The sequence below is a fragment of the Myotis davidii genome, unplaced genomic scaffold, assembly GCF_000327345.1.
Source record: "Myotis davidii unplaced genomic scaffold, ASM32734v1 scaffold111, whole genome shotgun sequence".
Classification (NCBI taxonomy): Eukaryota; Metazoa; Chordata; class Mammalia; order Chiroptera; family Vespertilionidae; genus Myotis; species Myotis davidii.
Window position 1 is genome coordinate 735,581 of NW_006284347.1, and position 22,345 is coordinate 757,925.

At 50.1% G+C, this 22,345-nt stretch overlaps 1 protein-coding gene across 2 annotated transcripts in view; it reads left to right on the forward strand.

Annotated features, from left to right (window-relative positions):
- Window positions 1–22,345, forward strand: part of CACNA1D (calcium voltage-gated channel subunit alpha1 D) — a 306,783-nt gene that overhangs the window by 220,278 nt on the left and 64,160 nt on the right. For both annotated transcript variants that reach the window (XM_015571127.1, XM_006754674.2), the window contains 13 exons: window positions 1,969–2,089; window positions 4,208–4,322; window positions 4,814–4,883; window positions 5,639–5,705; window positions 6,403–6,553; window positions 8,506–8,635; window positions 11,706–11,765; window positions 14,617–14,723; window positions 15,341–15,428; window positions 16,004–16,111; window positions 16,199–16,251; window positions 17,954–18,100; window positions 20,073–20,274. In XM_015571127.1, coding sequence (XP_015426613.1) covers window positions 1,969–2,089; window positions 4,208–4,322; window positions 4,814–4,883; window positions 5,639–5,705; window positions 6,403–6,553; window positions 8,506–8,635; window positions 11,706–11,765; window positions 14,617–14,723; window positions 15,341–15,428; window positions 16,004–16,111; window positions 16,199–16,251; window positions 17,954–18,100; window positions 20,073–20,274 — 1,419 coding nt within the window. The remainder of the gene's footprint in view (window positions 1–1,968; window positions 2,090–4,207; window positions 4,323–4,813; window positions 4,884–5,638; window positions 5,706–6,402; window positions 6,554–8,505; window positions 8,636–11,705; window positions 11,766–14,616; window positions 14,724–15,340; window positions 15,429–16,003; window positions 16,112–16,198; window positions 16,252–17,953; window positions 18,101–20,072; window positions 20,275–22,345) is intronic.

Here is a 22,345-nt window from a genome sequence, read left to right on the forward strand (position 1 = left end):
CACCGTTAACAGCTTCTTGTGTGTTCTTTGAGATATATTTGCTCAGGTATAAGTCAGTTAGCCTGCCTACCTGCCTCCAGGTGAATTCACACAGATGGGAGCTCATTCTACACCGTTTTCCATCTTGCTGTTTATCACTTAAAGTGTGCTTAAGAACCTGCCTGATTGGCCCCCAAAAGGTTGCCGCCTCCTACTCCCTGCAGCGTAAATTCCTGGGTATGGGCGTGCATGATTCATGGAGCAGTCCCCTGCTGGGGAATATTTTATCGGCTCCAGTCTTGCCTCAGTGGGTGACCTTGAACGTATGCCCTGGGGCACATGAGTGAGAGCAGATCTGTAGGAGACGTTCCCAGAGTCTGCTGGTTCAGAGGGTGTGTGCGCATGTGCAGCTTGGATGCTCTGACCCAAGTATTCTCCTTGAGGGTGTGTTCGTTCATCCTCCAGGGATGGGGTGTGGGGCTGCCCGTTGCCTCACTCCTTTGCACCCCACTGGAGGTGCTCAGGCTTTCAGATTGCGCCTGTCTGATTGGTGAACATGGTATTATCAGGAGTGAACTTGAATGTCTTTTCATGTGACTAAGGCCCACTTCTAATTCCTTTTCTGTGAATTGCTTTATCAAATCCCATTTTCCTGTTTGGTGGTGACCATGACGGTTTTAATTTTTAAAGTATCTGGCCCAGATAGGTGATATGGGAGCTCTCTCTCTCTCTCTCTTTCTCTTTCTCTCTTTCTTTCTCCCTCACTGTCTCTCTTTCTTTTGGAAGTTAGTGTATTTTTAAATTGCTGTTAATATTCATCTGGTTCTATTTCATGATGGATTGAATTACCAAGTATCATCAGTAGAGAAGATTATATTTGAAATTCAGGTAATTATTAGTATCTACTCACGAGGTAGTTTGTAAATTTACATAAGATACTTAGGGAATTCTCTGCTTATAAAAATTCATAGCTATAGTTTTCCATTTCCACACTTGGTTAACTATGTGGAATACTAGGCAGCAGTTAAAAAGACTGAAATGAGCCCTGGCCAGTGGCTCAGTTGGTTGGAGCATCATCCTGTGCACCAGAAAGGTTTCGGGTTTGATTCCTGGTCAGGGCACATACCCAGGTTTGCAGGTTCCATCCCTGGCTGGGACATGTGGAAGGCTTCTGATAAATGCTTCTCTCTCTCTCTCTCTCATCATTAAAAAAAATAAACACATCAATATCTTTCTCTCTTTCCCTTCCTCTCTCTCTAAAATCAATGAAAACAGATCCTTGGGTGAGGATTAAAAAAAAATTTTTTTAAAGGATGAAATAAAGCTGTTAACACAGAGTGTCTCCAGAGTATAATGTTGAGGGGGGCGGGGGGTAAGGCAAATTGCAGAAAATTCATACAGTATATGATACCCTTTATGTCTAATAAATAAGAGAAGCCCCCCAATGGCCCATTTCCTCTGAGTGTACATATGAGTTTAAATCCACAATAAAGGTCCCGGAGAGAGACACCCCAATAGCATGCTCTCAGGGCTGAGGCGTCATCTCAGGGTACATAAGTCTTATATGTAATGTTATTTTCACTAGAACTCATCTATTGGTGTAATTAAAAATAATGTGTGTTTTTTTGCCCTAACCAGTTTGGCTCAGTGGATAGAGCGTCGGCCTGCGGACTGAAGGGTCCCAGGTTCGATTCCGGTCAAGGGCATGTACCTTAGTTGTGGGCACATTCCCAGTGGGGGGTGTGCAGGAGGCAGCCGATTGATGTTTCTAATCTCTATCCCTCTCCCTTCCTCTCTGTAAAAAATCAATAACATATATTTTTTAAAAATAATAATGTTTTGTAAACTCTGCGGGATAGCAGATGGGTTTGTTCAGTGCAGACCAGACTGTGAAAGGCAGTGTTAAACCAGATATAGGCAGCCACCACGGAGCTCTGGAGACACCTGGGAATTGTGGGTCTACCGGCTGATCAAGTTTTGGCTTCTTAGATTCTGACAGGCGAAGACTGGAATGCTGTGATGTATGACGGCATCATGGCGTACGGGGGCCCGTCATCTTCAGGGATGATCGTCTGCATCTACTTCATCATCCTCTTCATTTGTGGGAACTGTATCCTTTCGCTGACCAGGGTGTTGCTGTTGCCCCTTCTTGTTTGGTTTCTCCCTCTGACTCTCCCCATGGTGGCGTGGTGGCTGTTGTGATGGGGAGGTGAATGCCCTTACCCTGTTCTATCTGCTCTCCTTCATGGTTGCTGGGTGAGCAAAGGAGAGGCAGCGTCCCAGTGAGGCCCTGCAGGATGAGAGCAGGCTCAGAGGAGGGAGCCAGAGACAGTGCCTGGACTGCAGCAGTGGTCGCCCCTCGAGGTGTCGCATCCTCTGTGCAGGTCCCATGGGATAGCTCAGGGCAAGGCCAGGTGGCTCTCCGTGCCATCATCCTTGGGAAGCTGGGGCACAGTTATATCTTCTTAAGACCCCTCATAACTGATGGGGACTTACCTTCAGTGGGCTGAACTAAGCTCCCGTAAATCTAACTTTACTTTGCTGACCTGTCCATCTTTGAAAGTCAAATATCCATTGGTTGATTGCTGTATCATGCTGTATAACTTCTGCAACGTGTTTATTCCTTCTCCCTACCAAGAGGTACTCTCTAACCCAGCCATGGGCAAACTACGGCCCGCGGGCAAAAAAGACCGTAACCTTTTATGTAATGATGTTTACTTTGAATTTATATTAGTTCACACAAACACTCCATCCATGCTTTTGTTCCGGCCCTCCGGTCCAGTTTAAGAACCCATTGTGGCCCTCAAGTCAAAAAGTTTGCCCACCCCTGCCCCAGGCTTCTGGAAACTCAGGTCTCCCTTTACCTTGATTGGCACCTTCATGACCCCATCACCTTTGCTTGTGTCTGCTGTATCTCTCCATCCTCCCTGTCCAGCACAAGACCTGCCTTGCAGAGCCCCTCAATAAATGCTTGGTGGAAGAGCTGTTGTACAAACATATGAATACCACCTCAGGCTCCCAGAGGCTTTGTGTAAAAAATAGGCTAGCATCTGGAAGACGGTTCGAAATCTTAATATAATTCACTCACGTTCCTGCCCTCTTGAACGACTTGATTCGATTCGTCGAGCACGAAATCCCCTGAAAGCTGTCTTATCGTCGGTCCCTGTTAGGTGATGTTTGCATGGTCGGCACCCACCGGAGACCTCAGACTGCAAGGGCACGTGAGCAGTGTGTGCTGCTCCCGTCTCAGGTCCCAGCTCCCGCCTGTAGAGGGCTGTGCTCAGCCTGAGACACTTAGTCAGGGGAGGGAGCCGCCTTCACTTCCTGCCCTCTCATCTCCTGCTTCTCAAAAACAGACTTACCAGCTAGCAAATAAGAAACAGGCATCTTCTGATTTGGAAACCTTGTTCTGAATTTTTTTTAATTTGTTTATGGAAACCACACATACGTTATAGTAAAAGCCAAAAACCTTATAACTTGTTCAAATACCTAACTTTTTACTATTTGAAAAAATAAAATTCAACCACCGTAGTCAACGATTTAGCCACAGTGGGCCTATTCAAAAGAATAGGCCAGCACAGCCAGCAGTGAGTCAGGCATGTGGTGGTCAGGGGATGTGCAGTGAATGAATGAATGAATGGATGAATGAGGTGTCTGTACACCCTGGAGGCTGTTTCCAATGAGAAAGGCTCAGACTGCCTTGTGCAATGGGATCCTCATTTGCATAATGTGTTGTCTTTGAAGGGGTCTATTTTGGAAAGCATGCCCAAAATATATATGCATTATGGGTGTGCGTATTTTAAATGAAACAAAACAAAATGCATAAAGCAAACTTGCAACATGAAAAAGACCCTCTGTGTTTATGTTATAGATTGTCTTATGCAATGTGTCTCATAGCTGTAGATACCTAGGTGTGTAGAGGCACACACATGCATGCGCAAGCACACGTATGCACATGCATGAAAGGAAATGTTGACGTTTGTAGGTTTTCACGCAGTTTAGTGAATCTTAATTTTGCTTCTGTCCAGACTATCTTCTCCGCTTTTCTAGTTTTATAAAAGAAAACAACAACAAAAGCGCACGGCTCTGGTCCCCTGGCTTTACAAGTGAACATGGCACTAGGGGACAGTGTCCCATTACCAGCCTCCTGGAGTGCACCGGGGATACGACGTTTCTATTGTTGACCATGCATCAGAAAGGTGTTATACCCTTAAAATGTTCAAATTAGATATTCTACTGAATGTCTTCTTGGCCATCGCTGTAGACAATTTGGCTGATGCTGAAAGTTTGAATACTGCTCAGAAAGAGGAAGCTGAAGAAAAGGAAAGAAAAAAGATTGCCAGGTAACCCTGTTTTCACCTAAGTTACTGCAGGTGAGGCCTGGCGGAGCCACACAGACTCCACAGCAGCCGCGACCCCACGTTGCTGCTCAGTGGTGATTGTGGATGGCCACGTGGGGCTGGCCCAAAAGGCTGGAATCTGGGGCAGAGCCCGGGCTCTTGGCTCGCATTCCCTCAGAACTGAGAGTGGGAGTCACATGTCCCCATGCCTAACGAATCGCTGCGGTTAATTTTGGCACCATAAAATAAATGATGCATTCAGTGCTGATTAGCTTTTGGATGAGAATTCTAATAAGATGACCCATGAAATGAATCCAGTGCCCTGAGTGAGCAGGAAGCTCTGAGTGTGGGTTGTGCTGTGTTCTGGCTGGTAGGGTGGTTTCCAGTGAAATGCTGTCCTTCCTGGGCCGCTGCTGATGCAGAGCCCTGGTGAGGGCTTTTATTCGCAGCAGCATAGTTACTTGGTTTCTTGGGTTCTGTCCTCTCCTCTGTAGAAAAGAAAGCCTGGAAAATAAAAAGAACCACAAGCCGGAAGTCAATCAGATAGCCAACAGTGACAACAAGGTACATGATCTGAAATGTTTCCCCCCCTTTCTGTTTCAAAATGATTCACCATAATAGTGCACTTTCCACCATGAGAGTGTGCTGTGTGATATTTCAGTGAGTATGGCACACTCCTGTAGGGGCTGGCCTCCGGGGGTTCTGAGCGAATTTAGGCACTTCACTGGTAATTAGCCAGTATTTTACCACAGAACCAGTGTGTTAGATGTTTGACTGGTCTGACCACTTATTTTCCTTTATTGGGCTTGTGCAATCAGACCTGACCTGTGAGTGTTTTCTCAGTGGGGATTGAAATCCAGGGCTGTGAATGGGTATCTGCCCGAGGAGACCGCAGGGCGAGGGCCTGTGTGCTCTGGCCTGTTCTGTGAAACCCTCTCCCACGGATGATAGCTCTGGGCTTCTCATTCACCTGGTTGTCTGTTCATTGAATCAGTAAATACTTTTTGTACAGTTACCATGTGTGAGAGACTGGGGACTGAGACTGAACATGACCAACAAGTTCCCTAGCTGCATGGCGCTCACTTTCAGTATGTGATGCTGCTGGGCGCTGTGACCACAGCTGGGAGGGTGTCGCCTCGTCTGCCCTCAGACCTCAGTCTCCACAGGGTCACTGCCTGGGCATCTGCTGCCCTTGCACACTCACGACCGTCACACTCTGAAGGGACTTTTCTGCCCCATTCTGAGTGGCAGAGTTGAGTCCTCACTGTGGCATTTAAGTCAGAATCTCCCCTACTCCCAAGATCTCTCTGTCATCCTAGGTCATAATTGATGAGTACCAAGAAGAGGATGAGGACAAGGACCCCTACCCACCCTGCGATGTGCCAGGTATGGTGACGGGCTTGGCCACCACTCTACGATCAGCGGCTGCCTCTGTGGCTGCTAGCCAGCTGGATGCACGCTGGACCGCCGAGGTCGCCTGGCTGCCGAGGCCATGAGTCCAGTCCCCTGCTTTTTCTCTGGGTCACAGGCAGCTTACATAACCCACATTCCAGGTGGTGGGAGAGAAAGTATAGGTGGATCAGGATAACCCCAGCCTTTGCTGGGAGATCTCTCTAGGGACAACCAATAATTACAACTCGCCTGACACTTTCCCATTTGACCGGTGCCTTTATTGGCTGATGTAGGAGGGACTGTGGTGGTAGAGGAGCTCAGGGGACTGATCATGTGTGACTTGAAGCCCCACACAGTGTTTTGGGCCGAAGCTGAGCAAGGAGGTCACTGGGGACACAGCTGTGCTGGGGGATGGCCATGGGAATTACATTGTTACTGCCTCTTACCTACGCTTAGATCTTCAACTGCTGGGCACCTCAGCCCCGCAACTACACACACTCACGTGCAGGCAAGCTGCTCAGTCCCTGCCTCACCCCCGACACACACACAGCCCATATTCTAAAGAGTTTTGATTCTTGAAGGCTGATAGATGTTGTTAAAGTTTAAGCTAAATTTCCATGTGACATCGAGAATGATTAGAACCCAAATTCAGCCTTTGTTTCATGCCTATAAAAAAGTGTCTTGTTTAAAGTAGGGGAAGAGGAAGAGGAGGAGGAGGAGGAGGATGAACCCGAGGTCCCAGCTGGCCCCCGTCCTCGCAGAATCTCGGAGCTGAACATGAAAGAGAAAATCGTCCCCATTCCGGAAGGGAGCGCCTTCTTCATTCTTAGCAAGACCAACCCGTAAGTACCCCCTCTCCAGTCACATCCCTGTGGCCCTCCAGGTTGCCTGATGGGGAGGGTGGCTGGGGACGGGGCGGCTCCTTTCTGGACCGGAACAAGGGGGCCCACCCCGGCAGGCTCTAACCCCTCCCCAGCCTTTGTCCTCTGCTCATCTCTTCCTAGCCTTGCTTTCCTGGATGTAGGGGCTGCAGGGGTGTGGCCCGGGCTGGGAGGAGCCTAGTCCAGATTCTCCTCCCCTTCATCCCTGTGCTGGGCTCAGCAGTGGTGAGATAGCTGCCTTTCCTTCGGAGCCCACGGCTCTGGCCTTCCCTGGGTGGTCACCTGTGACGTGTTCTCCATCAAAGGACCCTTTCTTCACCGCTGGGTCTTCTGTTAGGATGCTTTGGGAGGTGGGGATTTTGTCACCGACTTCTGCCCAGCGTCTTCATCCTGAGATCTAGTCCGGCTGATCACTTTTCCCTGTTGAGTTTTCTGGCAATAACTAATATTGCTCAGTGATATTTTATAGGTTGGGCTAGTCGGTTCAGCTCTATGACATCCTGCTTAACATGGCGTTGCTCATGTTAGCATGACAAGGTGCTCACCAGGAGCGTGGCCCTTGCTCACAGGTACGGGAAGAGGAAGGTGCTTCTTTACTGGCTGGGTTCTGGGTTTTCCATCATCTGGGACCGAGAGAAATGCCAGAGGGAATAGATGGCTCCTGGAGGTTCTAGGATCACAGGAGCAGTTCCTGGCCATCAGAGAAGAACTCTGTGGTTCTCAGGCCCCGGGAGACACAGGCGGGAAGCAAGGCTGGCTGTGGTCCTGAGAGACTTGCAGATTTGATGATAGCTTTTCCACTCATCACTGTTGAGAGTTTGGGCATCCCTGACGTTACTGACACCCATAGCCCACTGTCTACCTATATTGAAGGACGGATTGATTGCCTGCTCTCAGCCCTGGGCGGCCTTCCCAGACTCAGTTGCTATCAGCTTGCACCGATGGTCCAGGGCACATTTCAGCCTTAACCAGCCCCAAAGGGAGGATCTGAAGCAAGGAGTCACTTTTCCTATAGAGTTGACTCCAGTTTTAAAAGTGAAAAAAATCTTTCCAAAGAAAAACCTACATATATTCTATAGGCAAAAAAAAAATAATAATCTTTAAATTCTAAAGTCAACTGTTGGGGTGAAGGGTAGTCAGACACTGACTAGCTCCCAGACGTCAGGGGCTGCAGGGAGCTCCGATGGCCACGGAGCCATTGTGGGGGTGAGGGCCGGACGGGGGCGCTCGGCACATGTTGCCCTCCCGGCTTCACGGGACTCTGATGCCCTACTGCAGGTACACTAAGATCCTCGTGAGATTCTTGCGTGCAGATGTAACTCTCACTTCCGTTCTCAGGAGTGCTCATTATGGGTCAACTCCAAATAATAGCAATAATAATACTAATATTAATACTAATAATGCAGCCCTATGACCGAATCCCCCCGTAACAGGGCATTCACCAGGCCTCCCTCACTGCAGCCTATGTTAGCACAGCCCCGCTGCAGTACGAGAAAGGGATCGCTCCTCCCGTTCGTTGTGAGCTGCTGCGAAGATGAGCTCCCACCTCAGTCTCCCTTCTCGGTCGGGAGAGTACGCACCAGGCTTCATGTTGTAGCAGGAAACGTCACCGTCAGCCCGGGATGGAAATCCTGAGACAGCTCTTTCACGGGCTTCAGCCTCAGTTTCTTCTCCTTCAGCAGGTGGCAGTCCCCATGTTGACGGACTCTGGATGGTGTCCGTGAGCTCCCACACGGAGCCGCACCCAGGCCCAGGGTCTGCCGTGCAGGGGTTTTGAGGGGCGACGGTCAGGTGGTTCTGGTCTGCTGGGTGGGTGTGGGTGGCACAGTGATGGCCGCCCCTGCCTGACTCGGGCCAGCATGCGGGGCCGGGGTGCTGGCTGGGCGAGGTCCATGCGCCGATTCTCCCCACAGCATCCGCGTGGGCTGCCACAAGCTCATCAACCACCACGTCTTCACCAACCTCATCCTCGTCTTCATCATGCTGAGCAGCGCGTCCCTGGCCGCCGAGGACCCCATCCGCAGCCACTCCTTCAGGAACACTGTAAGCCACCGAGCGGGCGAGGACAGGCGGGTGGGTTCCTGGGTCGTCCCTGGCCTCTCCTGTCGCCCACGCAGAGCCTGGGAAGCCAAAGGGACTAAAAGCTAGAGTAGGCATCACGTTCCCCTGCAGGCACTTCACGGTTCCCACTTGTAAGTACCAGCCAGGTTTTGTCTTATCAGGACAAAGCTTTCCTGAATCGTGTACTTTAAACTTCATTTTAAATCACTTGTAGTGCATTCGGGGACCCCGCTTCTCTTCCTCTTCATTCCTGGCCGCCAATATTCTGGTCCCTCTTTCCTCCCACGGCCCAGTTCTCATCCGTGCTGTTTGGATGCTTCTGCCGAGTGGAAGACCCAGCAGGAGGGAAAGTAGAACAGATGAGGCGTGAGGCATTCCCAGGAGCTTCCTCAGGGCTGGAGGGGAAGACTTCGGTCCCACAGGGATGGCCAGTCACGAAGCTACCTGGCTGGGTCACGGGGAGAAACACAAGTCAGGGAGGTGCTGCAGTGTGGCCTTGAGTGGTTCTGTGAGAGGAAGGTGGGGCAGAGGCGGTTTTATGAAGAAAACTAGTGGAGGGTTAAGTTTTCTATAACGGGTTTCATAGCGTAGAGGTGGCACTTTGCCCTGCGGATGCTGGACAGCACGGTGCCCAAACAGTTCTTGCCTAAGAAGTCCCAGCTTAGCAGGCAGCTGGTTCCGCTGAACAGTCCCAGCGTGAGACGGTTTGGAACCAGGACCTGCTGCCTCTCCGCCCTGATACTGCAGCGCAGTTTCAGATGGTAACTCAGAACCCTCCCAGGCGAGGGCGGCCGGCGTGAGGCCATCAGGCGTCGCTGCCGTGCCTGCGTGGGCCCTGTGTCTGCTCAGGAGGTTTAGAGATTTGAGGATTAAAACCAGTCACCAGATCAGTGCCCCAGGATTTCGGTTGTGACCACCAACCCTCGTGCGGTCTTTCCATTTCCAGCCTCTCGGTTTGAAGCCTGGCAAACCCAGCCTATCAGACTGATAAACACACACTCTGACAGGAAGATAAAGAACTTTCCTCCAAGGCACGTGCTGGTGCTGATGTAACGATAACAGCCCCGAGCCTGTCTTAATCTCTACATGCAAATGGAACAAAGACCTGTGTCGTTAAGTTCCATGATAAAAATGAGACCGAAGGGAAAAATACCGTCACACGGCAGACTAGGTCCGGAGCTAGCCGGAAACACAGATTGATGGAGAATTAATTTACATCGGGGCCTCATAATCTCATTTTTTTATTGTAGTTCCTAGCCCATGAGTTTACTCCCCTGCTGCTTCCCCCAAGAATGCTGTTTTTAAATAGATGTACATATGTGTGTGTGCATTGCTTTTTAAAGCACAGTTGTTTTTTATAGTGGTAACATTTAACATGAGGTCTACCCTTTTAACAACATTTTGAGTGTACAGACGGTATTCGTAGTGATGGGCATTGTATGACAGGAGCTATGTCCACTGGACAGCTCCCCCACGTCCCCTCCCAGCCCCTGACCACCTCCATTCCACTTTCTGTCTGTGCATTTGACGACTTTATCTCATGTAATTGCGACCCTACAGTACTTTTTGTTTTGCTTTTGAACTCCGCTGAGTTATCAGTGAAAAGGAGAAAGGAGGCCGAGTGGATCTGAGAGCGCTGACCCTCGGGCGTGGGCAGCATTGTTTTTCTTGGCCGCCCAGGTGCTGTCAGCAGTGAAGTCCTGCTGTGACCGTGGAGGAAAGGAGGAGGAGCGGCAGAGGCCTGTAGTGGGTGACATGCTTTGCATGGCCTGGCCAGAAACACGGATACGCAAAGTTTATATATTCAAAAATGGATGCCCTTTGGATAAGGAATGCCCTCTGAGAAGAGAACTTAACCTCGAGCTGAGGAGAGCTGGCCTTTGGGGCAGAGGTCCTCACCTTATTGTAAGAGAGAGCAAAGGCCTCCCTGGGGTGGACGCTTCAGCAGCAGGGCCCGTGGCTCTCGGCTAGCGTTCCGCAGGCCTCGCTCCGTGCTCCGCGATGCCAGGACTGGCTTCGTGGCCGGGCAGGCAGCACTGTGCCCTCCCCGGTATCCTTATCTGTTAAAGGAAAGGAGTACCTGGCTTGCTACCAGACTCCCTTCCAATGCTGATCTGCTCAGTTCTTTCAACCTTAGACCACAGTTGTCACAACAGTAAGTAGCTGAGATGGCTGCATCTCCTGGTGGTCTCCACTGTCTCCTGGTGGCTGAGGTCCCCGCGAGCGGCCTTCCTTCAGTGGCAATCAGACCTCTTGCTGCAGCCCACCTGCCCCTCTCTCCTCCCCCACGGCCCTGAAAAAGGCAGAAAACCCAGAGGGGCAAGCCGGTTGGAGAATAGACGGTATTCTCAGGAATACTGACAAAGTAGCCTGGACTGATGATTTGTTAACCAGGTCACCTGTTCTTCGGGTGGGCCCGGGAAGGTTAAAAAGCAGTGTTGGGAGAGAGAGGGCTCAATGCAGAGTGAGTGAGGTGGTGAGTGAAACTTCCCTGAGGGCTTACCCAGCCCCCACACATCGGGGTGCAGGGAGGGGGTGGGTACTTAACTCCCTGAGGAAATGGGCTGGCATTGGAGGGGACTCCAGGAAGCTTCCGGCCCCTTTTGATGCCCCTTGCATCATTATTTACATTTCCCCACCAATCTAAAGCTCAGCTGGATGGCAACGTATTTCATTCAGCCAAGGATGCTGTTAAAAATTCAACATGTGTGTGAGGCTCTAATTTATCTGGTGCCACGAGTAATCTGTCAACGTGGTGCTCCGATGAGAAAGGGTTATTAATAAAGCACGTTTAGAAACGAGTCTCTGTCTGAGATGTGAGACTGGGGAGGGTGGGCACGAGCAGCTGAGGAGGTAAGTAGTTCCAAGTGCTCTTGGTCCATCATCCAGAGGAGCAGTGACTGGCCCGGGTGGGGCATTTGTGAGCGCTTACCTCCAGAGAGACAGGCTTGTCCCGGGAGGGCCTCCGACTGCAGGTGGGATTCACCCGTGGGCGTATGGCTGTGGGGCCTGTCCGGGTGCCCTTCTCTCATGTCGTTGTTATGCCTTTCAGATACTGGGTTACTTTGACTATGCTTTCACAGCCATCTTTACTGTTGAAATCCTGTTAAAGGTAATGGCGTTTTCATTGATCCTCACATATTCTAGTGCAGCTGTAGCAATAATAGTTTCACTTCTCTGCTTGCTTTCCAGATGCTAGGTTATGCAGACTATGTCTTCACAGCTACTTTTGCGTTTGAGATTGTTTTGAAGGTAACAGGTTCCGCAGGGTGTGTGTAAGGGGCCTGCTCCTGCGTGTGACACACCGCAAAGCAGTGTCAAGTGCTTTCGACTATTTTTGTGTTATGGGTTTTTTTTTGTCTGTGATCAAGCGTATACTTTTTATTTTTTTAATCAGAGGATTTTTTTTCCCCTGAAACTTCAACCTGTTTTTGCTCTTTCCTTTTAATCCTTGATGCATGTAGGACTTCCTGTGGCTTCATGGTAGTGATTGGAAATGATGCTTTGTTCCTTTTTTATATCCTCTGAACTGATCACAGACACATCACCGTGTGTGAACTTTGTCCCACCCTTCCCGGCATCAGAGTCGGAGGAAATGCATTTATCCCGTGAAGGGCATGGATCTCTTCTCATTTCTTTGACTGAATTACGATCCAGTGGCCTGAAAATAGTAACAGCACTATTTTCTTGCAACAGAATTTGCAAGATAACTTGAATCTGTTTGTGTTAGATATTTTCTATCTGTTTTAATGGATGGGCTTACATTTACACAGACAAAAGGAGCACCTTTTGGCCAGGGTGCCCTAAATGTACTGCCCATGCATGAGCTAACAGGTGCCATTGCTGCATGCGGTTCGTGTACTGAGGGTGAGAGCCGCCTGGGGAGCTCATTCCTGTGCACCCAGCGGCCTGGAGACTGACCGCAGAGAGCCCAGCACCCCCTGCCCCCGACTCGCGAAGTGGTGTGGGTCCTAGCAGTCCTGGATAACATGGCCTGTGACAACTGTCAGAGCAAATCATCTCCCCGTGGGGTGATGAGCTGGGAAACGAGGAATTTTAACCACAGTTTTCTTTAAACCATTTGAGGTTTTTTTGTGGGTTCATCTCAGGGGAAAAAAATGTATTTTATGTTAGACTACTATGGAACTTGGGCTCTTTACAAAATCTTCTGTAAAATGAAACCTCAATTAACGTGGCTCAGGAATAGGGTATTTATTTCCTTTCAATTATTATTATTATTATTATTACTTGGCAATGAAAACAGTGCAACACCAACTAAACAACCAATCTCTGTGTAAACATTAGTTAAAAATCTAAACATTTTAGTTCATTTTCTTGCCTTGAAGCCAGTGAATTTGGTTGTCAGTACTAAGTCAGACCTGTGCCCAGGTCCGTGAGCAGATTCTAATAGCGGTCTCCACGGTAAGGAGCACAGAGGCGGAAGGCAGTGGGTGGGCATGGGGTGAAGGGCACTCACCCAACCTCTGCTTGATCCCAGCTGCTTTTTTTTAAAAAAAATTCCCTTCTTTTCCTTAAACCAGATGGGGAAATGTTCTATTTAGTCTGTTAGCCTGGTTAATTGAGGTTTTATTTTATTTTCCACATGTCTTAGTTGTTAAATGAAGTAGTTACTTTCCAGCTTTGGGGCAAATGAAATACAGGTTTATTTAAAAGGAAAAAAATATATATATTGCTTTTCAATTTCTGTATATTTACCTCAGGTCACACAAACCTTCCACGTCATTCATGATTTTGAAAGTATTTTAGAGAGTGGAAAATAAGCTAAAACAAGGATTCAGAAAACAGAGATTTGCCAAGAAGCATCCAACATATGAAACGGTGGTTCCTGGTGGCCTTGTGAAAATTTGGAAGGCTTTTTGGTTATTTGGTTTAACACATGAAATTACCATTTTTGTAAGTCAGAAAAAGGTTGAGTGTTGGCAATTTCATATGGTCCAATTTTATTAGTTCCCAACTCTGTCTCTCCTCTCTGACACTTACCTGAGTCTTCCCCACTCTTTTACTTTTTTTAATTTATTTTTTTGTATAAACACTGAATTCTTTGTGTTTTGCTGTTTCCATTCTGGGGAACTTCCTCACCCACCTCCTTCCCCATCACCAGTAAGAGCCTCACGGGAGCACCCACGGTGTGGGCTCCAGGTGCTCGTGGCCTGTGACGGGAGAGGAGTGGGATGACTTAGGTGAGACGCGGGTGACGCTGCCTAGCCACACCCTCTCACCTAGAGAACTGAGTGGGAAGAGCGACGGTGGATGTACCACTAAGACCTTTAGGAGCAAGAAGAGGCCTCCCTGGCAAAGTACTGGTTTCTGTGTAGACAGAGCCGGTGAGTACTGGGCCCCAGCACTTTTTAAAAAATATTTTTATTGATTTTAGAGAGCGCGAGAGAGAGGAACGTTGCTGAGAGAGAAACATCGATCCCCTGTCTCCTGCACAAGCCTGCAAACCAGGCATGTGCCCTGACCGGGAATTAAAACAGTGACCTCTTGATTCATGGGTAGAAGTTCAGCCACTGAGCCACACCGGCCAGGCCCCAGCGCTTTGTCCAGCCTCTGGGTTGGAACAGTGTAGGCTCTCCCAGGGACTCAGGGCCTGAAGTAGCATTGCGTGGGGAAGCCAAGTTGTCTGGGCGGCAAGTGTGGTCACGTGGACTCTCTCCTGAGACAGGCTCTCTGGGCAAGCCAGTGTTGCTCATGTTTGAAGTTTGTTGTTGCTGTAATAAAGTCTAAATTGTTCTCTTCTTTTAATATGTCCCCAAAGTGAGCTTCCCTTTTGCCATTTTTGAACAAATTATGCAGGTGCTCAGCCCCGTTGGCTTACATTTCTGGCTTCATAATGCACGCTTGTTCGTAAAGATAGACTGTCCTCCAGGCATTGTAAAGAGCCCAGGTTTCTCTTCCTCTGGGGAGAAAAACCAGTCAGCTCACCCAGGTTCTGCCCGTAGATGACGACCTTTGGAGCGTTCCTCCACAAAGGGGCCTTCTGCCGGAACTACTTCAACTTGCTGGACATGCTGGTCGTCGGGGTGTCTCTGGTGTCCTTTGGGATCCAGTAAGTATTCCGGGGTGTGGGTGCGTACACACCAGGACTGCTGGGCAGGATGGTTTACGTGAGGAATTTTAACATGATTCGTAAAGGCTGGGCCTCGTTTTAATAATCACACTTAGGTACCTGGCAAAGCTTAATGGGTACCTAGGCCAGAAAGCACTGGGCAGTCCCTGCTTTCCTGTGTTTCTCTTGTCCTTTCCGTGCCCATTGCTAGCTTGGACTTATTATTCTCTGTGATTTGCTTTCAACAGAGAGTGAAAGAAGCCAAGTTCTAGTTCAAAGCGTTTTATCCAGCTTCCTCCAGGGCTGGCCCCAGGACCCTGAGGGCATCCTTTTGCTTCCCCATCTGTATGGGAGGGACATAGACCAGGTGGCTTCTTGGAGCCCTTTCTGCTTTGGGTAGTGAAGGTTCCCTTGATCTCCAGGACATATGACCCTTTTCCTCCAAAATTTTCACCTAGGAGGGGCCTGAGACAAGTCTCAGGGAGAGGTTAGCTCAGCTCCACACGGGACCCACCACGCTGTGCTGTGGTAGTAAAATGAGAGCCAAGTGTGACAGTCTCCGTGTTTCATCCAACTCTAATGCCCTCTGCCTTCTTTCCTCCCCGTTTCCCCCTTAGATCCAGTGCCATCTCGGTGGTGAAGATTCTCAGGGTCTTAAGGGTCCTGAGACCGCTCAGGGCCATCAACAGAGCAAAAGGACTTAAGGTTTGGGACTCTCTCCCGCAGGCTGGGCTGGCTTCGGCGGGGTTAGCTCTGTTTACTGGCTTGGCTGGGCTCGCGCTGGGCTGAGGCCTGATGGATTTTAAAGTGGGTTCACCTTTGAAAAGGACATTTCTACCCAGTGGGGTGTCCTCTTTCAAACCTGATACCATTTTTAAGTGTTATGATTGCCTTTATTTTCATTTATTTAAAATATTTTCTTTATGTAGTTACTCAGCATTTATTTTATATTATTAATCGTGTTTACTTTGGTCTTTAAATCTATTCTCACGCAGGTTGTACAAAAGAGGGTTTATGTTTTCCTAAGTTTTTTTATGGGGTGGGAAGTCCTGTGGGCCTGTGTGCCAGGCCCCCCACCCCCCGCCCCCGCCCCTTGGGAGGAAGCCAAGGTGGGACCCATTACAAGGTGCTCTTCCCAGGCAGCCATGATGCACTGGGGCTAACTCCCCACAGTTAACAGAGCCTCACAAAGTCAGGAAGTCATGCAGATGCACAGACACATAAACAGCCTTGGCTGGTATTAGTCTCCCCTTCATCCTCTCCCTGCTCTCTCCCCCCAGCACGTCGTCCAGTGCGTCTTTGTGGCCATCCGGACAATCGGCAACATCATGATCGTCACCACCCTTCTGCAGTTCATGTTTGCCTGCATCGGGGTCCAGTTGTTCAAGGTACAGGACGTGCCTTGGGGCACGAGGCCGGATGATGTCTTCAGGGGCAAGCTTGTGTTTGACTCTCTGTGTCTGTTTTGTACTCAGGGAAAGTTCTATCGCTGCACAGATGAGGCCAAAAGTAACCCTGAGGAATGCAGGTGAATGTCCCGCGCACAGGAGTGGGAAATTGGGAAGGACAGATGGAAGACTTGCAGGATTCGCCTGTGCTGGCATTTCAGAAGGCGTGGGCTCCCTGAGGCCCGTGTGCTCAACCCACGGCTGCAACGATGGAGGGTTTCTGGGGTTTTTTTGTTTGTTTGTTCTTTTGGTTTGAGGTGAAATTCACATCACATGAAGTTAGCCATTTTAAATCATATAATTCAATGGCATTTAGCACAATCTCTTTGTGGTTTAAGCACCACCTCTATCTAGTTACAAAGCTTTCATCACCTCAAAACAATGGAGAGATGGCCTTTGATGTTTTTGGTATAGACTCTACAAACTAGAGGGGAGGGGACTAAACCCTAAAATAACAATTGAAATGCCCCGGAAAGCTCACCCTACAGCAAACATGTCAAACTCAAAGGCTAACACAGGCCAAATAAATGAGGAATGCAGGCCGAGCGCGTGAGTTTGCCATACTTGCCCTACAGCCAGATGGGTAATTTTTCCACAAACCAGAACTCATAGCTCAACTCCCTGGAATTCAGGTGCCGGCTGCCATCTTCTAATAGGTTTCCTGCCACCCACATTTTAGCCATATTTCCATTCACAAGAACAGACAGAGGCGAGATAAGGTGGGAAACACTCGTACCTCTTATCCCAAGCCATGCAAAAGAATGTGAAAGCAAACATGGAAACCATGGCCTAAAGCAGCCGTGGGCAAACTACGGCCAGCGGGCCGGATCCGGCCCGTTTGAAATGAATAAAACTAAAAAAAAAGAGACCGTACCCTTTTATGTAATGATGTTTACTTTGAATTTATATTAGTTCACACAAACACTCCATCCATGCTTTTGTTCCGGCCCTCCGGTCCAGTTTAAGAACCCATTGTGGCCCTCGAGTCAAAAAGTTTGCCCACCCCTGGCCTAAAGTCTAAGACTGTGCAGAAGTCCCTGTGTCCCCATCCTTTAATGATGTCCCCAAGGGAGGTCCAGCTGCCTCCACTGGTTGGGGTTTCTTTTTAGCAGAAGGTGCAGTCAGAGAGCACCAATGTAATGTGCTGGCTCTGCTCCTGCAGGGGCACCAGGCCTGTGGGCTAGGGGTGGAGGGCGCCCCTGGAATTGAGCAGCAACAGTGTGACGTCACCTTCCTTTCCCCCTCCAAGCCTCGCTTCCTCATCTGTAAAACAAAGACATTGACTCCTTCCAGAAATGAAATTCTATGAGAAATATCGTGTGCCAGAAATTATAGAATCTTGGGGGGAACTGGGGATATTGTTGGTATCAAGAGAAGGAATTCAATTAAAGCTAAAATGCAGATTAAGAGGATGCCTGGGATGGCTTCCAGAGCTTATGGAATTCTCCAAGGCTGAAGCTTTTGGTTCTTCGGTGTACATGCTGAGCCCAGTGCGTATGAGAAATGCTTATTGTTTGGTAGTTTCCATTCGTTATCCGGCATATGCCGGTGGCTGCCTAGTTGCTCTGGGGAATACTCATTAAGCTAGTAGTTACTCGACAGTTCTGTGAACTGGAGAGGAGATTGAATACAGGGCAGGAGAAGGAGAAACACAGGCGGTGCCCCGCTCAGGTCAGTGGCCTGGCTGGCGGACCAAGCGTGTCGGTGCCTGCAGTGGGGATGGGGCAGCTGTGACCGACTTCTCGTCATGCCAAGATGACCCACATTTCTTTTCCTTTCTAGGGGGCTTTTCATCCTCTACAAGGACGGGGAGATTGATAACCCTGTGGTCCATGAGAGGCTCTGGCAAAATAGCGATTTCAATTTTGACAATGTCCTTTCTGCTATGATGGCGCTGTTCACGGTCTCCACGTTCGAGGGCTGGCCTGAGTAAGTACAGAGGGACGTCCGCAGGGAGGCGCCTCCGGCCTCAGGGCACTCCAGCCATCCTTCTCTCCTGAGTGAGTCCTGCTTTTCTCGGCAGCTTCAGGCTTTCCCTATGATTTTTTAAACTTTGGGCCACTTACCAATCACTTCTTGGCCCATAGGGCCCCTCTGTCTGATTAGACAAAGGATTAAGCTTTGTGGCCAGCCTTCAGGACTCTCAGATTTGGGGAACCAGGAAAGGAGGGTATAGCTCCTAGGCAGGGGCTCATCTCAGCTGGCTCCTGGGGAGAAGCTCTGGATGGAAAGTGGGAGCCCTCAGAGGCATCTGTTTGTCATGCCAACTCCCATTGGTAGCCATGTCAGTAAAGCTAAATAGGGTCACTAAATAGGATCTTGATAATGTCCTAAGCCATTTATCCATCCATCCACCCATCCACCCATCCACCCATCCACCCATCCATCCATCCATCCATCCATCCATCCACCCACCACCCACCCATCCATCCATCCATCCATCCACCCACCCCATCCACCAGCTCCATCCATCCATCTTTCCACCCACTCACCCATCCATCCATCCTTAGTACTAATATGTGCCAGGTGTGGATGGCTGCCATTGTGCCATGTCTTTCATTGAGGCACTCACCTGATCATTCATCAAATGTGCTTTTGGTATCAGCTCCAGGTGACATGTTCTGCTAGGCACCATGGGAAAAAACAGTTGTCTCGACATGGTTCCTCCCTTAAAAGCCCAAATTCAGTTAGTGTGTCAGGTGATCAAACCAGGCAGGAGGGTCTGGTATGTCACAGATGTGCAGAATAGGGTCCTGAAGAATGGCTAGGGTTTTGATGGGCAGAGTAAGAAAAGCAGGAAGAAGGAAGGAGGTGGAATACCAAAGGAGGGTCTCTTGTACCCTTGCTACTCTCTGTTCTCTGCTGCCCCACCCCACCTCTAGCTCCTGCAACCAGAGCATAGGTACCTACATGGATTCCTGAATGTCAAGTTCCCAGGCCTAGAGGGACTGCAGAAGGTGGACAGGCTGGTCTTCTCAGGCTGGCAGACCCCCTCTGGATGCACGGGAGAGCCAGGGAGCTCTGCAGGAGAGCCTGCAGGGAAAGGACGGCTGGGTGGGGCTGTTCATTAGGGAACTGGTGCTGAGGAGAGAAGAGGCGCAGAGTAAGATCTTTTACTCTACGGAGGTTTTGAGTCTCAGGTTTCGAACATTGTGCTTTAGCAAATCATGGGGGTAGCTGAGGGGAAATGGACAAGGTTGGGACTTGGGGCTCAGAGGAACTAGGCTCAACGCCGGGTCTGCCCCAGAGGAGTGTGACCCTGGGCACTGAGATCCCTCTCTGAGCTCCCATCCGATGGGGTGACAGTGATGTCCGCCTTTGCAGATGGATGTGACGGTGTGTAGCACAGTGCACCCAGGGGTGGGTGCCCTGGAAGTGGTGACTGTGCATCAGAATGGGGCTGAATTTAACTTGGGGCCTTATAGTAATGTCCCCTCTTCCTGTGGAGTTCTGCCTGGCCTGTATTTAATTCAGTGTGTGTTTCAGTTTGGGGAAGCTCTCTGAGTTCTTTGGAAATCCATGGTTGCTTGCTATTGTCTTTGCCAGTGTGCAGTTTTCAGTTCAGCCAGTGCCTACATGAGATGTTCCTCCTCTTCTACCTGGGAATAGGAAGGATTGTGATTGAATACTTGTGAAATCTTTTGTTTCTCATTCCTCCAAGCATCAATCACAAATATATCCCAGCTGCCCCCACTTAAGTGCTGGCTGACTGGGCCTCACGCTAACCAGGGTGCCTCAGAGACCCGCCTGTGTGTAGGGGCCTCGGGGAGGGGGCTCCCGTGCGGGGTCTGACCGTCGGTGCCACGGGGACATGCAGAAGAGGGACGCCCTGGGAAGGCAGTGGGGTGGGGGTCCCAGACTGGGTGGGGCTGTCAGCTCATTGGGTCCTTCTGCTCTCCAGGTTGCTGTACAAAGCCATCGACTCGAACGGAGAGAACGTGGGCCCGATCTACAACTACCGCGTAGAGATCTCCATCTTCTTCATCATCTACATCATCATCGTCGCTTTCTTCATGATGAACATCTTCGTGGGTTTCGTCATTGTCACGTTCCAGGAGCAGGGAGAAAAAGAGTATAAGAACTGTGAGCTGGACAAAAATCAGGTTAAAGTCACACACTGTTTGGGCTTCCATCCCTCGAGCAGGAGAGGGATTCTCTGTGGATGGTTTCCCCACGCACAGCGGAAGGAGCTGCCTGTGTGTGTCCCTGAGCTTTGGGCCCTGCTCAGAGCACACCCATGGCCAGTCTGAGTCATTGCTGTTGAAAGTGAGGTTGTCAGATTCAGACTTGACTTTGTTATTGTGGGATCCACCCCCAGACCTGAGCCACCTCTGTGGTCAACCCACCGGTGACAGCTCTCAGTCTCATCTGGTGGTGTGTCCAGAGGCTGGAAGGCACCAGTGATGCTCCCAGAGCTCCTAACGACAATCTTTTATCTCCTCAGCCTCAGCACTGTTGGCATTTCAGGTCGAGAGTTATTGCTGTGCTTTGTAGCGTGTTTAGCAGCATCCCTGGCCTCTACTTGCTAGATTCCAGTAGCACGCCCCAACCCCTGTTTTTGGTGACAACCCCAAACATCTCCAGATGTTGTCAAATGTCTCCTGGTTGAGAACCGTTTGTTAGGAGGAAGTGTGCTATCACACCACAGGAAGAGGCGCTAACATTAAAGTTGGGACTAAGATCGCCCTGGCATCAATCTCTCGTTATCTAGCACCTTGTTTTAACCAACCCAATAGAAGCAGGGGCCTTGGCTCTGATTGTGTGATGGTGCGAGGGAGCCAAGTAGCCTGCATCCTGGTCCTGGTCTCCCTGCACCGGCTCAGGGACTGTGGGTGTGTCCCTGATCCCCTTTGGGTCTGGTCTCTTATGTCTAAATTGAGGGCATTCAGGAGCTGCCTGTAGAGGCCCCTTTCAGCCGTACAAGATTGTGAGCTGGAGATGCTGCTCTGGGAGTTTCCCCGGGTCCTCTATCGTTGGCATCTTGGTTTGATGATGACAGAGTGAGCAAGAATAGTCTGCCAGCCTGGGCTTCCTGGGGGAAGTGGCTGTGGTGAGGCAGTCTGCTGTCTCGGCTGCAGCCATGCCCACTGCGGGACACGTGAGGACAGCGCTGGCTTGGTTCCTAGGAAGCTGTTGCTTTGAGTTGTCAGGACATCGCTGCAGATTCCACCAGTGACAGTCAGAGGGAGGCCTGGCTCCGCTCCTCACCCCCGGCTGGGCAGCACCAGAGCCCAAATTATGTCACCCCTGAGATCCAGAGCAGATTATTTTTACCAGAGAGGCCTCCTTTAACACCGTATGTAAAATTGCATTTTATATTTATATCTTCACTTTTGACCATGTTACACTGGTTTGCCTTTTTTTCCTTTTTTATAGTACTTACTACCACCTAACACATTATAGAATTGCTTATTTTATACCTTAGAAAGTCATTTTCTGTGGTGAGGCAGTCTGCTGTCTCGGCTGCAGCCATGCCCACTGCGGGACACGTGAGGACAGCGCTGGCTTGGTTCCTAGGAAGCTGTTGCTTTGAGTTGTCAGGACATCGCTGCAGATTCCACCAGTGACAGTCAGAGGGAGGCCTGGCTCCGCTCCTCACCCCCGGCTGGGCCCAAATTATGTCACCCCTGAGATCCAGAGCAGACTCAGATTGGGGGTGGGGGGGACTCCCCTGGAGTCACTGTGTGAGGTCATAGCAGGGCCAGGGCCCAGACAGGAGGGAGCCTGTCTGAAGTCAGTCAGAACTGAGTCTAAGCAGAAGGATGGGAGTAGGTCTGGGCCAAGGTGCCAGCAGGGCCTGATGCCGAGCTGTCGGGGCTGGAGGCTCCTTCCGGGCTCACTGCAGAGGGTGGACCAGTCTCAGCCCCAGAGAGAAAGGGGAGGCCATCGTTACTGGCCCCGAGGTCTGAGAACGGCAAGCCCCTGAGCCTCAAACACTTGCAGATGGACACACAGCTAGCTCACCATTAGTCACTCACAGTTAACACACTCCGTCCTGAGAGGTGACTTGCATGGGTCCATCCTGGAGCAGCTGTGGGGCTCTAGTCTCAGGCAATGAACCAGCCTGCCGGGGGCTTGGGCATATCTGTGCCTCTCGTGACCTGGTCTCCCCTCCTGGAGGACAGTGTGGGCAGGAGAACTGCAGGTCTAACCCGCTGGCGTAGACAATGGCAG